Source organism: Tamandua tetradactyla, chromosome 23 (genome assembly GCF_023851605.1).
Source record: "Tamandua tetradactyla isolate mTamTet1 chromosome 23, mTamTet1.pri, whole genome shotgun sequence".
Taxonomy (NCBI): Eukaryota; Metazoa; Chordata; class Mammalia; order Pilosa; family Myrmecophagidae; genus Tamandua; species Tamandua tetradactyla.
This window is the reverse complement of record NC_135349.1, coordinates 9,921,177-9,934,562: the sequence shown is the minus strand read 5'-3', so window position 1 is coordinate 9,934,562 and position 13,386 is coordinate 9,921,177. Positions and strand designations below refer to the sequence as shown.

Here is a 13,386-nt window from a genome sequence, read left to right as displayed (position 1 = left end):
CGGAGACAAAAAAGTCACAGAAAAAAGCCAGAGACAATGGTACCAGGAGGAAAAAGAAGAGAGACCCTATGCATTGCCATGAGATGGAAAAGCCAAGGACCAGGGATTCCCAGCAGTCAGCCCCAGAATGCCATAGTCTTCAGGGAGAAGCAATGTCTTGCTGAAGTCTTGATTTTGGACATCTAGCCTCAAAACTGAGAGTCAATAAATTCCTGTTGTCTTAGTAGCTAGGAAAAGGATACACCACTTGAGATGTGGCCTTTATGTGGGGTCTACTATCTAATCTAATCTTCTTGGTCCGAGACTTTGTCTCTTGTCCCTGTATTTGTGTGGCCATTAAAACCCAGGCTTGGGGACACCAGGGAAAAGCCAGTTCCTCCAGGGCCAAAGCAGCTGTATGGCTGGGGATGAGTTGTCCCCCTGGCCCCCGGGTGGATCCACACCTCACCTAGGGTGGGGCTTGGCTAGGACCACGTGTGAGGAGGCAGTATGTCCTGGTATTACTTTCTCAAGGCTCCTGTAACAAAGTACCATGAATTTAGTTGATTAAAACAACCCAAAATTCTTATTTCATAGTTTTGGAGGTCAGAAGCCTGAAACAAGTCTCAGGAGGCTAAAATCAAGGCAGCAGCAAAGCTGTGCTCCTTCTGGAGGCCCAAGGAATCTGTTTCCTTCCCTTTCCTGGCACCCAGAGGCCGTCTGCTGTCTTTGGTTCACGGCCCCTAACTCCACCTTCAGAGTGAGCAGTGGCTGGTAGAGTCCTCACATCACATCACTCCAACCAGGCTTTCTGCACATTGATCCAGGATCATCTCCCATCTCAGTGTCAGCAGATTAGCAACCTCAACTCCACCTGCAGTCTTCACTCCTTGTTGCCATGGATCTACCTGCCATGGACCTACCTGCATGGGTCTACCCGCCATGGATCTACCGAATTCACAGGGACAGGGGATTAGGGCGCGGAGGCCAGTGGGTGGTGGTGGGCATTACTCTGGCTATCACCTTCCTCAAGGACGAACAACAAATAACCACACATTCAGACCAGTCTGAGGAGAAGGCAAGCTTTCCTTGGGATGACCCCTTGACTTGCCCCATTAAGGCCCCTTATTCTCCTTGAGAAAAGAGAGAAAGAGGGATGAAACTACAATGCACAGGAAATGGTGGTTCCAAATTAACAGACCTCATCATCTTGGAAAGTACACAGCAACTTCTGATCACTTTTCTAAAGCAACACCCACATACAATTATAAAAACTTCCCGAACCTGAGAGGTACCCAACTTCAGTGAATCTGCTGAAGGAGGTAGCCAAAGCTTTGCCAAGGACTGGGGACAAGAAACGGATTATCGCCATGTGTCCCAGGCTGAGAATGCCCTGGCAGCCAAAGCCCCACATTTAGACCTCCTGCCTGTGTTTCTGGTGGATGTAATGGATATTGATTCGTATGTTTCATCAGGTCTTCCAGGCTGAAAGCTGGCACTATACCACCACCACCACCCACATAAATACAGCTTGTCACAGACCGAGTCATGATTTCAGGAAAGCCTGATGAGCAAACTTCCCCACCTCCTCCTGCCACATGATCTTCCACCTACAGCCTCCAGGACTCTTTCTGGGCCTTGCTGATTTGGGCCGGGAGCCCAATTTATTATGTGGAGAAACCAAGGTCCCCAGGAGACTTAAGGAGCAGCCAGAGTCACATGTGTGGCTCCCCCAGTGGAAAGGTAGCCCCAGCCTCAGCCCTGTGGCACCTGTCTTTATTTAGCCCCTATAGTACAGGCAGCACCTCCAATGGGGCTCAGAGTGAGTGCTCCAAAATAGCTGATGAATGAATGGAGGCTAAAATGAATGGGTATACTCTAACAGACTTGTGAATTAACCTCATCCTACAGAGGGGCAACAGGCAGTGGGAGACTAGGGGTTTACTTAAGCCCATATGGGTAGTAAAAGGGGATTTGGGATTTAAACATAAGTCTCCTGACTCTAAACCCAGTAAATTCTTCTCCATCAGAACACAAAAACCTCTGGCAAAGTCAATGCCACACCTTGCTACAAGTCCCTTTGGCTCTCTGCATATTACTCTACAATTGCCTTCTTTCCCTTCGTTTAAATTGTGGCTTTCAACCCTGATCTCACCTTGAAGGGTTTTCCATCAGGGTAACAGCCAGGCAGGTTAACAGGAAGAGGAGGACAACTCCCTTACACGGCTCTGGGCCACCAACAGCCCTGACGTGGGTCACCCTAAAAGGAGCCAGCAGGTGAAGAACTGGCAGTAGGAGCCCTCTGCAGAGATGCCAGCCCATGTTGAAATATGACTGAATTCCCGAAGCCCCAAGGCTGGCCTTCAGATGGCTGTGGAGTACAAAGTTGTGGCCTCTGAGTTATCCTGACGTTTTGAAAGTTCTGAACCTTTATCGCCATATTAATAAAGCAGGGGCCTTGACGTTTAACAAACAGGTGTCAAGGAGACACATTCGATGTTGCAGATTGCTCTTTTATTTTCCACAATACTCACAAGTACTTTAGCAATAAAACAGAGCTTCAGGTTTCTGTAGAACATTCTGACTGTTAAGTCTAGTGCGAAAATCATGTTGCCTGCCAATGAACTAGGATATTGCTCCTCCTGGGGCTTTCCCCCAACAGGGAAGGTGGTATGCTGCCTGCCTGCTGCCTGTCCTGCCTCCCTCTCCTCTCCACTCCCAAGGCCTCACTTCAGGCCCCTGGCATCTCTTCCCTGTTGTGTCACAACAGCTGCTTACTGCTCTCCTGGCTTCCTTCCGGCACCCATCCATTCTCTAATGTTTTCCAAGTGCAGTGCTTCCAGGACCCAGCTCTGCTCATCTCCCTCCCACCCGCAGGTCTCCTCTGCCCTCAGGATGGCCTCTCTGGCCTGACCCCTCAGGTCACCCCACTCTCCTGCCCTGCACCTCCCGGGTTCTAGCTCCACCGAGTGACCCCCACCCCACAGCTCGCCATGCCCTCCTGACCAACTGTGGCCTCTGCTGGGACGCTCTCCCCCTGGTCATGTCCACTGGACAGATATTCCCCTTGCTTAAGGCCCAGGGCAAATGTCACCTTCTCTGGTTTCCCTCAGACCTGCACTTTGATTTCCTCCTTTCTTTTCCCAGGGATTACTCTTTCAACACCCTAGCACTTACATCATACTTTCTTGGATGATCTTTTGTGTTACTGGGTTCATTTATATCTTCATAAAATCCTAGAATTCAAGGTCAAAAGGACCTGGTTTAAGTCATCTTGTCCAATCCCTCTTTCTGTTCATCACGGCCCTTTCCCCTATCTCACACTCCTGATCAGGGCGGCCCACGTGTGCTTGCTCAGCTCTGCTGATGGGGAGCTCATGCCCTTCAGTGGCAACTCTAGGTACCTGGAAAGCCAGAACTGAGAGCGGGCTTCTCTAGGCTAGCAGTCCATCCCCCCCACCCCACCCCCCCGGAGCCTCCCACTTGGCTATACTCTTATTCTCTGCGGTCTCTCAGAAAACGTCTGACTCCTTTCCCTTGGCTAGCCCCAGAGAGATACAAAGATAAAATTTACAAGTTTCTCTCCTCAAACTCCCCTCTTATAATATCCCTAGCTCCTCAAATGATTCTTCTTACGGTTGGAAGTCAAGTCCCTCTGTTCTGTTTTCTGTTCCCTCCTCTTTAAGGATTAGCAATGTTCCCGAATCTCCTAGTTTTTTGTTTTGGGTCCTTCCCAGGTCCTTGTCATAGAGTGGCCCCTGAATTCATTCTCTTTTCTTTACAGTACGGCTCCCGGGATAAAATGTCATTCCCTGGGAATGGACTAGTTGCTACAGACAGGAGCAGAATCACCACCTCCTTCGTTCTAGAAATTATGTCTATTAATGTAGCCTGAGGCTGCATCAGTCTCCCTTGGCATCTAAATCATGCTATTAATTTACAGTGAGTTGTTGGTAAAAACTGTTAGACTCTCCCCTTTTCCAGAAGTGCTGCTGCTGCCATTTCCCTAGGTTAGAACTTAACAATTCTTCCTACCAAATCTGGGCTTGTTTAGCAACCATAAAATTAATTATTTAAGCACTACTTCTTCCCCAGGCATTTTAACTCTAATCCTTAAAACAAGCTTACAAAGGAAATACTAGTTATTCCCTCACCCCTTTCACCCCCTCTCATATGTGTTTTAGGATAAAGGAATTTCAGAGGCTAAGACCCTTGTCCGTGGCCATACAGCCCATTAGGTCCAGAACCCAATGCACGGCAGAGGCGGCACCTCTATCCGAGGCCCTGACTGGTGTCTCCAGGGCCGGGTCCACCAAGTGGGCTTCCGCGTTTTGAGAAGGGCACCCCTCTGCCATCCTTCCTCAGCCCTTCAGACCACAGAGAACTGGCCCCCAGCAGGGCCACTGCCACTCAAGGCCAGCTGATGGTGTGTCTGACAAACCAGAGCTTTCCCTAAAGTGCCATCGCAGAGGCAGGCAGGCCCCAGGCTGGTCCTGGTGTGTGTGTAGAAATCTGAGAAGTTACAATGGCAATCATGTGACAGAGCAGGGGGATGCCTTCCAGTAACTGCCTCTGGTTTAAGTTCTCTACAAAGCGAGGCAGTGCAGACTGAGGAGAAACAAAGAAGCAAAAGCAAATTAGTTTAGCCAAGGAAGGTAAATAAATGCTCCCCACCTCTGTGAAGTGAAGTGGAAGCGGTGCTTTACAGCAATGAGATGCGTGGGCTGGCACATCTGGGAACCAAAACTATTCCAAAAGAGAGGAACAGCGAGCCCACCTCCTGCATCCTGTTTCTGTGTGTGGTGGTCAGGGCACAGGCCCTGCAGCCTGCCAGTTGTGGACCTCAACTCCTCGCCTGCAAAGTGGGAATAACAGTAGCTCCCACCTCACTGGGATGCTGTGAGGTTTAAGCGATCTAACTCACGGAAGGCACTAGGACAGAAGTGGGCACAAGATAACTCTTTCATGACTGTCCGCTCCCTTCGCTAAATCTCTCACGCTGTGCTACTTCTGGAGGCAATTCCTGCACACCTGGCGTGGGCCAGGCCCTGGATGTGCAGTGGAGAGCCTGACCCGCAGCCACAGAATTTCCCTTACAGAAAAAAGAAATCCACGTGCTCTGGGACCATTCCCATGTATAAATGGACTTTTTTATTTCAGTTAAATTCCAGGATGTTGCTGCTGGCCAAGGAGAGGACAAGGACGCTTTTTCCTGTACCTCTGCTAGAGTCTGGCAACCACCTTTGAAGGGGCGGGTGTCCTGGGGCAGCCATGCCAGGCGCTGAGCAGCGACTGCAGAGATCCAGGGAGGCTTTCCATCCATCCGGGGCCTTGTGGGCCTGGGCTACACAGGCAAACCACTTCACCTTCCTGTGCCTGTGCCTGTGGCTGCCCAGCTGCAAAACTGAGTGGGGAAAGGCCACACCCTGTGGCCTTCTGGGGCTGAGACACATTATCACAACTTTGGCTCCTTCTCCCCACAAATAGGGAAAATAAATGGAAGACCTGTTTCTTTGCAAAGCAGTGGCACCATTTGCTAAAGCAGGATGTTTTACTGTTATATGGCATCCTTGGTGGGGAAGGAAGGGGTTCTCTGGGGTGGCTGAACTTTCTAGGCTGCTGCGTCTTTAGCCCTACGAAATGCTAGGAGCCTACTTTGTGCTGGACTGTGTGTGAGGTGCTTTCTAGAGACCATCTCCGGTGACTAAGGATATAGCCATGGGGGTGGGGGAAGCAGGGGTGCAGCAGGGGGCCCTGTCCAAAGCCACTATTTCAACCCAGGGGGTTGTCAAGGTCTCCAATTAGCAGGTGGTGATAAAGAATTCTCTTCACTATAGCTCTATAGTGTAACTGATGCCCTGGCACTTAAAAGATCAATTAAGAAACAGAAAAAGCAGCAGCTACTTTGTAGTGGCTACTCCCCATGGGATGTATGAGCTGCTGGGGTCACAAAAGAGACTCGGCCGAGGGTAAGCACCTGAAACTTTTTGTGTATTTTTTTTTTTAACTTCTAAAAACAAACATTTATGTTGAGAGCTGTACATATGAAACACAAGAGAAACTGGTCTTCTAACTTAGAGAGCCAGCTCCTAGAGAGAAAAGGGTATGCTACTATGATTTTATGGCTAAAAGCCATTAACAATCCTACCTGATTTGCTCTTTCAAGGTCCGTCATGATCATTTCAATCTCGTCAGCCCTAGGAAGGTGAAGAGGGAGAGAGCAGGTTAGTCAGCAACAAGGCAGGCTCGGGTAGGCGGCTGGCAGGACAACCTTCCCAGCTCAGAGCTTGGCAGAACGACCTGCGTTCACGCAGCAAGACCCAGTCCCCACTGGGGGTGGGTACTGGGGGAGAGGGCCTGCCTCCCGGCTTCCTCTGCTCTTTCACTCATTCTGTGTGTGGGCATAGGGGCTGCTTGCCCTCAAGAGACTCCCCATCTCGGAGGGAAGGCAGAACCTTAAAAACATAAATTCCAGTGTGTCCTGCCAACAGTCGGAATGGAGGTCCAGCTGGAGTGTTCTGGAAAAAGAGAGGAGGGAGGGATTAAGTCTCCTTGGGGAGGGAGTCAGGGAAGGCTTCAGAGGAGGTGAAGTATGAGCTGGGTTTTGAGGGATGAGTAGGAGTTTGTCAGGCTGGGGGTGTGGGAAGGGGCTAGAGAAAGGTTGCTTTAGGAGAAGGAACAGCATGCACAAAGGTGCTTGGCAGTGAAGGCCTTGACAGTACTGAGAGCCATCGGGAGTATGGCTAGAGGAGAGGGGCAGATGGGGATGGAAATGCAGATTGGAGTCTCTGCAGCCTGCTCGGCAAACCCCTGAGCTAAGCATTAACACTGGACCTAGAGTTTCCAGGGTCTCTTTTTTGGAAGTTTCTCCTTGAGTAATCTGAAGGCAAATATATACTTCTAACATAGTATATCATGAGAGAAAGAGGAATGCTTAGTCTCTTGAGGAGGGCATGGTCATTTCACAAAGTCAGGGTAGGTCAAACAGGATGCCTGGCAAATCTTGGCTCTAGCTTCTGCGAGACGGGCCCTGATGGATGACCGTTGTTAGGAGGCTGCAGTGGAGACTGGCTGAGACCCAAAGAAGGTTTTATGCACCTATAGGGAATGGAGTCCAATGTCATAGCCACAGAAGTCCTTGCTGGGGTGTGGCCATTACTCCGGCGGGGCCTGAGTTCTCTCTGCTGCCCGGAGGATTCAATCCCACCCTCACGCCCATGGCCCCTGGCTCCTACTCCCACCCCTGCAGGCCTCCTTAGCAGCTCAGGAACTTCACCTTCTCCTGCCCCCAGGCCTTCCCGAATCCTCCCAGTGGCCATGGTGGCTGCACATCCGCTCCCAACAAAACTGAAGTTTTGAGTCTATATTTGATGTTCCCAGCCTTGGGAGGGTTCCTTTGTCCCCTTGTCTCCATATAAGGCAGGGGTCAGAACCCCGAATGATGGTCTGCATGCTCTTGGGATGGCCCAGGGCACCCCCAGACAGGTCTGACCACGAGGGGGCTCTCTGCTCCGCCAGGACCAGTGGGGGGCAAACCGTGTTCCTGCCTTGGTGGCTCTTCCTGCGCTCCCGGCGCCCGAGGTGTCCCCAGGGTTCACTGCACACTCATCCTGATTTGGGGCGATCTTATGGGCTGCCAGCAGCTGGAGCTGGGTAACAGAGGCTGGCAACCAGGTTCCTCCTGATTGCGGCACCTGCTCTGAAACCGTATCCCGTCTCCAGTCTGGTCTGAGAAAAGTCCAAAACAATGTGTAAAATGGCCTAGTTAAAAGAAGCTATTTTTAGGATGATTTCACCAAGAAGACAGTGTCTGCTGGTGAGACAAATACCCGAAGGAGGCCTCTGCGGTGAAGGCGAGCAGGCAGCAGGGGCAGCTTCAACTACAAAGCCTATCCCTGCATCCTTGCAAAAGAAAACTTCCAAGGGCTCAGAGCAAAACTGTTGTAGAGAAGACTTCCTCATAACTACAAAGGATAAGACAATCATGAAGTGTTGAGAGTCTTAAATCCAACATGGAAGGATGCCTGGCAGCCAGCAGGGAAAGGCGCTGCCGGTGGAGAAGCTGGAGCAAGCACCACTTGGTACTATGTGAAACGGGAAGTAAAGAAACTTCTCTTAAGACACATCCCAACTTCTGCACAGTTTGGAACTTCCAACCAGACAGTCCTGCCGTGTGTCTGTACAAAGTCCAGACACACACGGCAAACATCGCTGCCAGGGTTTCTTTGCCTTGTTCGTTCATGTGTCCTGTGAGTGCTCTCGGCCCCAGGCTGGCCATGCACTGTGCAGGGAGAGACGGCAGCCATGCTTCCTGCACAGCTTCTCAGGGTAGCATGATTAGAAGACAGAGACGTGGGGAGCTGCTGGGAAGCCAAAATAAGAGTTACGAGGGAAGGGCAGTGGGCAGTGTCCAACTGCAGGCGAGCAGATCTGGGAGCTGGCGCTGGATGGCGAATGACGGGGCTGGGCGAGCAGAGCCGAGCCTGAGCCGAGGGGAGGATTTCTCCTAATTTCTCCTGGTGGGCCCCCTTGGCTTTTCTGTTACACTTGCTATTTCTGTATCCTTTCCTGCCACCTTCTGCGGAGGTTTTTCAATTTGATCTAAGTAGATTTCGGCTGTACCCATCCTGCCATTTGTCTTTCCTCTTTTGTTTCTTAGGCATTCTGCTTTTCAGATTTGTTATTTCCATTTGGTTCACCTTTTTTTAACTCCGTTTTTGCTCACCATCACGAGGTTCTCGCCTTATTTCCTCGAGTACACCTGCCAAGCTCATTTTGAGTCGTGGCCCATATGTCCTGCTTTGCTGGGTCTGGGGTCTTTTGTAGCACTGTCCGCTCGGGGGCCTGTTTTGGCATGTGCACCCGGGTCCCTTTCAGTGGCTCTTGTGGCTGTGTACGTGGGGGAGGACAGAGGCGCAGGCCCTTTGTCTCTCAAGACGAGTTTAAAAAGGAAGGGGAGGGCGGGCCACAGTGGCTCAGCAGGCAAGGACGCTTGCCTGCCATGCCAGAGGACCCGGGTTCGATTCCCGGTGCCTGCCCATGTAAAAAAAAAAAAAAGGGGAGGGGGTGACCCCTGGCACCAAGCACCTTCACTGATAATGCACCCCCCACCCCCGCCGTCCTTCCACCAGGAGATTCCTCTGGCCAGAGTTTCACCTTTAAATTCTTGGGGAAAAGCAGCATTAGGAGGGAGGAATATTGGGGTGTGACGCCCCCATGTGGGGGGTGAGAGTTGAAGGTGTGGCTGTGGAGGGCTGTCTGTCCCCTCACCTATTCTCACCTATGCCTTGCTCCCTGCTTGGCTGATGCTGGTGGCCAAGGGGCCAGTCCCAGGGTCACGTACCCACCAGGCTCGGGAAAAGGAGTTCTAAGAGGCCTGGCTTCACGATGAGGCACGATCAGCAAGGCTGGGACCCACAGGGGCTGGGAAGCGCTGGTCTGGATCCCCCCTGGGTTTGAAGTGCTTGGGCAAATGCCCAGACACGCTGGATTTCTCCCCAGACGGAATGATTTGGGATGACGGGGAGATGTCTGATGACCAGAAAACAATGCATCAGGCTGCAGAAGATTTCAAGTCACTTATAAAAAGTCAGTCTCATTTAAACAGGAAGGTGCCTTCTCAGCAGTTGGAGGCAATCACTGGAAACGAATTTCAACTTTTCCATCTTCTGGTCAGTTTAACGCCTGTTACTAAGCAACCGTTAAACTAACCAAAATTACTGAATGTGATAAGTTACCTTTCAATACAAGAGCGACTCTCGCACTCTCAAAGCTTTCAAACACTAACTACAATGCTGGGCTCTGCTGCTGTAAGGCAAGGCTATTCCACAGCAGGCATCCTGCCCGCAGCAGGGCCTGGGGGGTCGTAGTCCTCCTTCACAGAAGGGACCAGAGACTACAGGAGACAAGGGAAGGAGCCAGGGATACAGTGAGTAAGAAAAAAAATCAGATTATTATTTTAAAAGTCCTTAGGCTTGTTCACTTTTCAAGAGGGCATGCTTTTTAAAAGATCAAATGAAGTACAACTAGTTGGGTATTTAAATGTGAGTAGGGCTTGTGAAGGTGCCAAGTCCAGCAAACGAGGATGAGGAGCCTTTGGTGGCCTCGGTGGCCGCGGGGCAGGACAGGAGGTCTGTGCAGGGCTCGTCCTGGGTGGTGCCCTCTGACGATCCACTCTTTCTCCAAACGCGACCCCCACAGGGCACAAGAAGCCCCGCCATCCAAACGGCCCCCAGTCAGCTATGAGAAGATGCCTGGAGGGTGACACCGTGACTCTAAATGTTATCGTCAAAGTGCAGTGATGAGTCACATGGCAGGTGCTTTCACCGTGTGTGCTGAGGGTGTTCCAGGTTTCTCATGCTTTCCATGGGAAGGCTCGGCTAACCCATCAGTGGCTGGAGCCTGGCATTAGTCTAAAATCATCTATTTTCCTAAGACTATAATAACCACACATTGTGTTTGCTGAGCAAAACGATTTATTATAAAAATCTGGTCCTTTCCCCTTTTTATGAGCTGACAAAACAGCTTTCACTGATCTATTAACCTGGGCTGCATTATGCGCTGCTCTGACTTCAAAAAGCAGATCATTTCCGTTTGGCCCAGAATATGTAGTTCATTCAATCAGTTCCCTACAGATCATTTGAGGGTATTCTCTGGTCTAACACAATTTTTATGAGGAACTTAAAAGAACATGGTCAAGGTCGATGGAACTGAAATTATATCTGCGTTAGAAACTGTAACTTTCGCCCTAGTCTCCTGCGTTCTAACACGAGCACAAGGACGAGGTTTGTACATACTTCAAAATCCAAACAATCAGGCTGACATCAGGAGTTATTAAAACAAAGCACATCTTCAAGGAGTTGGAAAAAAAACAGGACAGCTTTCAAAGATCAGTGCATCGTCCTGGACACAAGTTAAAAATCAATATTCTCAATACTAGAACGCAAAGTTTTTTGGCCTCAAAAGGAAAAATATCTAAAGATTAATTCTCCCTACTGAAAAAAAAACAATCTCTGCTGTGTGGAACAAAGCGAACTCCCCCAACTCCCCCGGAATGGCTGCCCTAACCTGCCGGGAAGGCTGTCATGACCACCCACAGCGCCAGGGCAGAGCGGGGCGTGGATGATACAGGCAGGCGGCGGGGGGGGGGGGGGGGAAGACAGGCAGCTCCCAGGAAGCCTCCTGCGGGCCTGGAGCCCCTACAAGCAGCCCTCTCTCCTGCGTGGGCCCACAAAGACCAGGGTAAAGGCAGGGGAGGAGCCCACATGGAAAGCTGATGTCAGCACCAAAGCCCGGTTCTGCCCGAGAGGAAAGGCTGGTCTGCAGGCTCTCCTGGGGGCCAGGGCTCTGTGGCCTGCCCCGCTGCGGGCGCTGCCCCTGGGACTGGCGGGCGCCTCGCACTGCTGGTGGGGAGGAGCCACTAGTCAGGGGGGCACCAAGCACTCACCTTGGTTCCCATCCTGGGAGGGAAACCAACGTTGCAGGCAGCATCTGCCTTACCCTAGGGCAGAGGGGCCCTTCTGCCCGGCCTCGGAGCGCAAAGGTGTAGGCCCCGTGGTGAGCACAGGGAAGGCACAGAATATGAGTGCAGTGACACCTCAGGAGTTGGGGCAAAGGGCCTGGCAGGCCCGAGGGGAAAGGCTCACGGTGGAAGGCCTTGGTCTGCATCCTGGATGGAGGTGGGTAGGGGGGGATAGTTTTGGGGGAAAGTACAGTGGAGTAGGGGGAGACACAACTCTCTAGATGGAGGAAAAAAAATCATCCTACTAAGTTCATTCTGTTTTTAAATGCACATTGCTTTGAAATTGAATAATCCATCGTTATACCATGAGTTTTAAATGCCAGCTTGTTATCATTTAAAAATTTCCAGAACAGGTTTGGGACAAATTTGGGATTCTCTCTTCTCTTCCAGTGACTTGTGGCGAGATCAAAGATACTGCTGTTGTCAGAATTACAGTATATTTAATGTTTACTGGAGCTAGTCTTCCCTTACTCTTCTTTGTTGAAGAATTCTCATGTGGACTTTAATCAGCCTGTTGTTTTACATTCCTGTTTACTGAGGCAGAGGTGGCACCTACAGTGTGCTTCTCCCCTTACCCAAGAACGGGCTGTGTCCTCCCATCAAGCCCTCTCAGGAGACATTCAGTAGCATTTTAAAGTTTTCTCCCTACAGACCTTGTATTTCGACTATTACATTTCCTAGATATTTTATTGTTTCTGCTGCTATTACAGAGGTATCTCTTCTCCCATGACATTTTCTAACTGCTAGGTATCTTTAATTTTGCAACATCTTTTCAGTTGCTCTGTTGCATTTTCTGGTACACTATACTCTCCCCTGAAAATAAGGAGTATAGCCTCTCCCTGCCCACTTTCTGTACCTCTTCTCTCTCTTGTGTAACTGCACTTTTCAGTACCTCCAGAGCGCTTGTTTCCTGCTTCACCTAGTACTTCACCGGCAAATGTGACACAGCTGATTTTCAGTTACTGATCTATAGGTCAGGTTACTGATCTATATATCTTGTTAATGAAATATCCAACTGTTACTATTTTATTAAGACTTTTAACAAAAGACGGATGTTGATTTCTTTAAGTACCTTTTAGGCAGTTATGGAGCCAATTAAATGGCTTTTCTCTTCTGACCTGCTAAAATGATAAACAATACTGACGGTTATTTGCCCCATTTGGTTGTGGTGTATCATGCATTTAATGTGCTCCTGAATTCTATTTGCTAATATTTTATTTAGTATTTTTTTCATAAATATTTATATATGAGATTGGCTTTTAGTTTCTTTTGTCCTCTTTGTTGGGTAGATTCACAAACATATTTTCTGAAGCACTTCTTTCTCTCTGTCGTCTAAAGTGAGCCCGATGACATTTCTCTTAAAGTCTAACCCCCAATTGAAGGTCCGAGCCCTGCAGCCCCGCATGTCCTCAGGCCCAGGGGCCGGCCTCCGCCTGGGAGGGCTGGCTTGGGGCTCCCCCTTCCTGGGGTTCCTCTTTTACTCGGCTGGTCCTTCCCTCCCGTGTCCCTGGGGATTAGTGCTCAGATCAGTCCATCCAGATGGCCACCGCTGGGTCCCTGAGCCTAGTTTCCGATCCTGCTCTCCCAGTCGGACCCCACGTGTCTGAAGGGCAAGGACCCCTCGCGCCCGAGCTGACCCGGACTCCTGTAGGGAGGGGTGGTTAGACAACTACCTCACAAACATGATCCTTTTCCAGCTTTCTTTCCCACTTTCCAAACAATCCAGCCTCCCAAACAACGAAGGCTGAAGCCCAAAACTGCTTCCTCATCAGAGCCATTGTGCAGCGGCTCACTCTTTGTTTCTGGCAGAAGTGTTTTTCACGGTGTACTGGGGACATGCAAATCCCATGTAAATTTCCTTCTATAACCCCATCAACAAACACTCT

The 13,386-nt window shown here is 50.3% G+C and overlaps 1 protein-coding gene across 8 annotated transcripts in view; it reads right to left on the bottom strand.

The window, feature by feature from the left end:
• CUX1 (cut like homeobox 1) overlaps positions 1 to 13,386 on the bottom strand; it is a 361,508-nt gene that overhangs the window by 98,563 nt on the left and 249,559 nt on the right. For all 8 annotated transcript variants that reach the window (XM_077140853.1, XM_077140854.1, XM_077140859.1 and 5 more), the window contains one exon: positions 6,128 to 6,176. In XM_077140853.1, the coding sequence (XP_076996968.1) occupies positions 6,128 to 6,176 (49 nt within the window). The remainder of the gene's footprint in view (positions 1 to 6,127; positions 6,177 to 13,386) is intronic.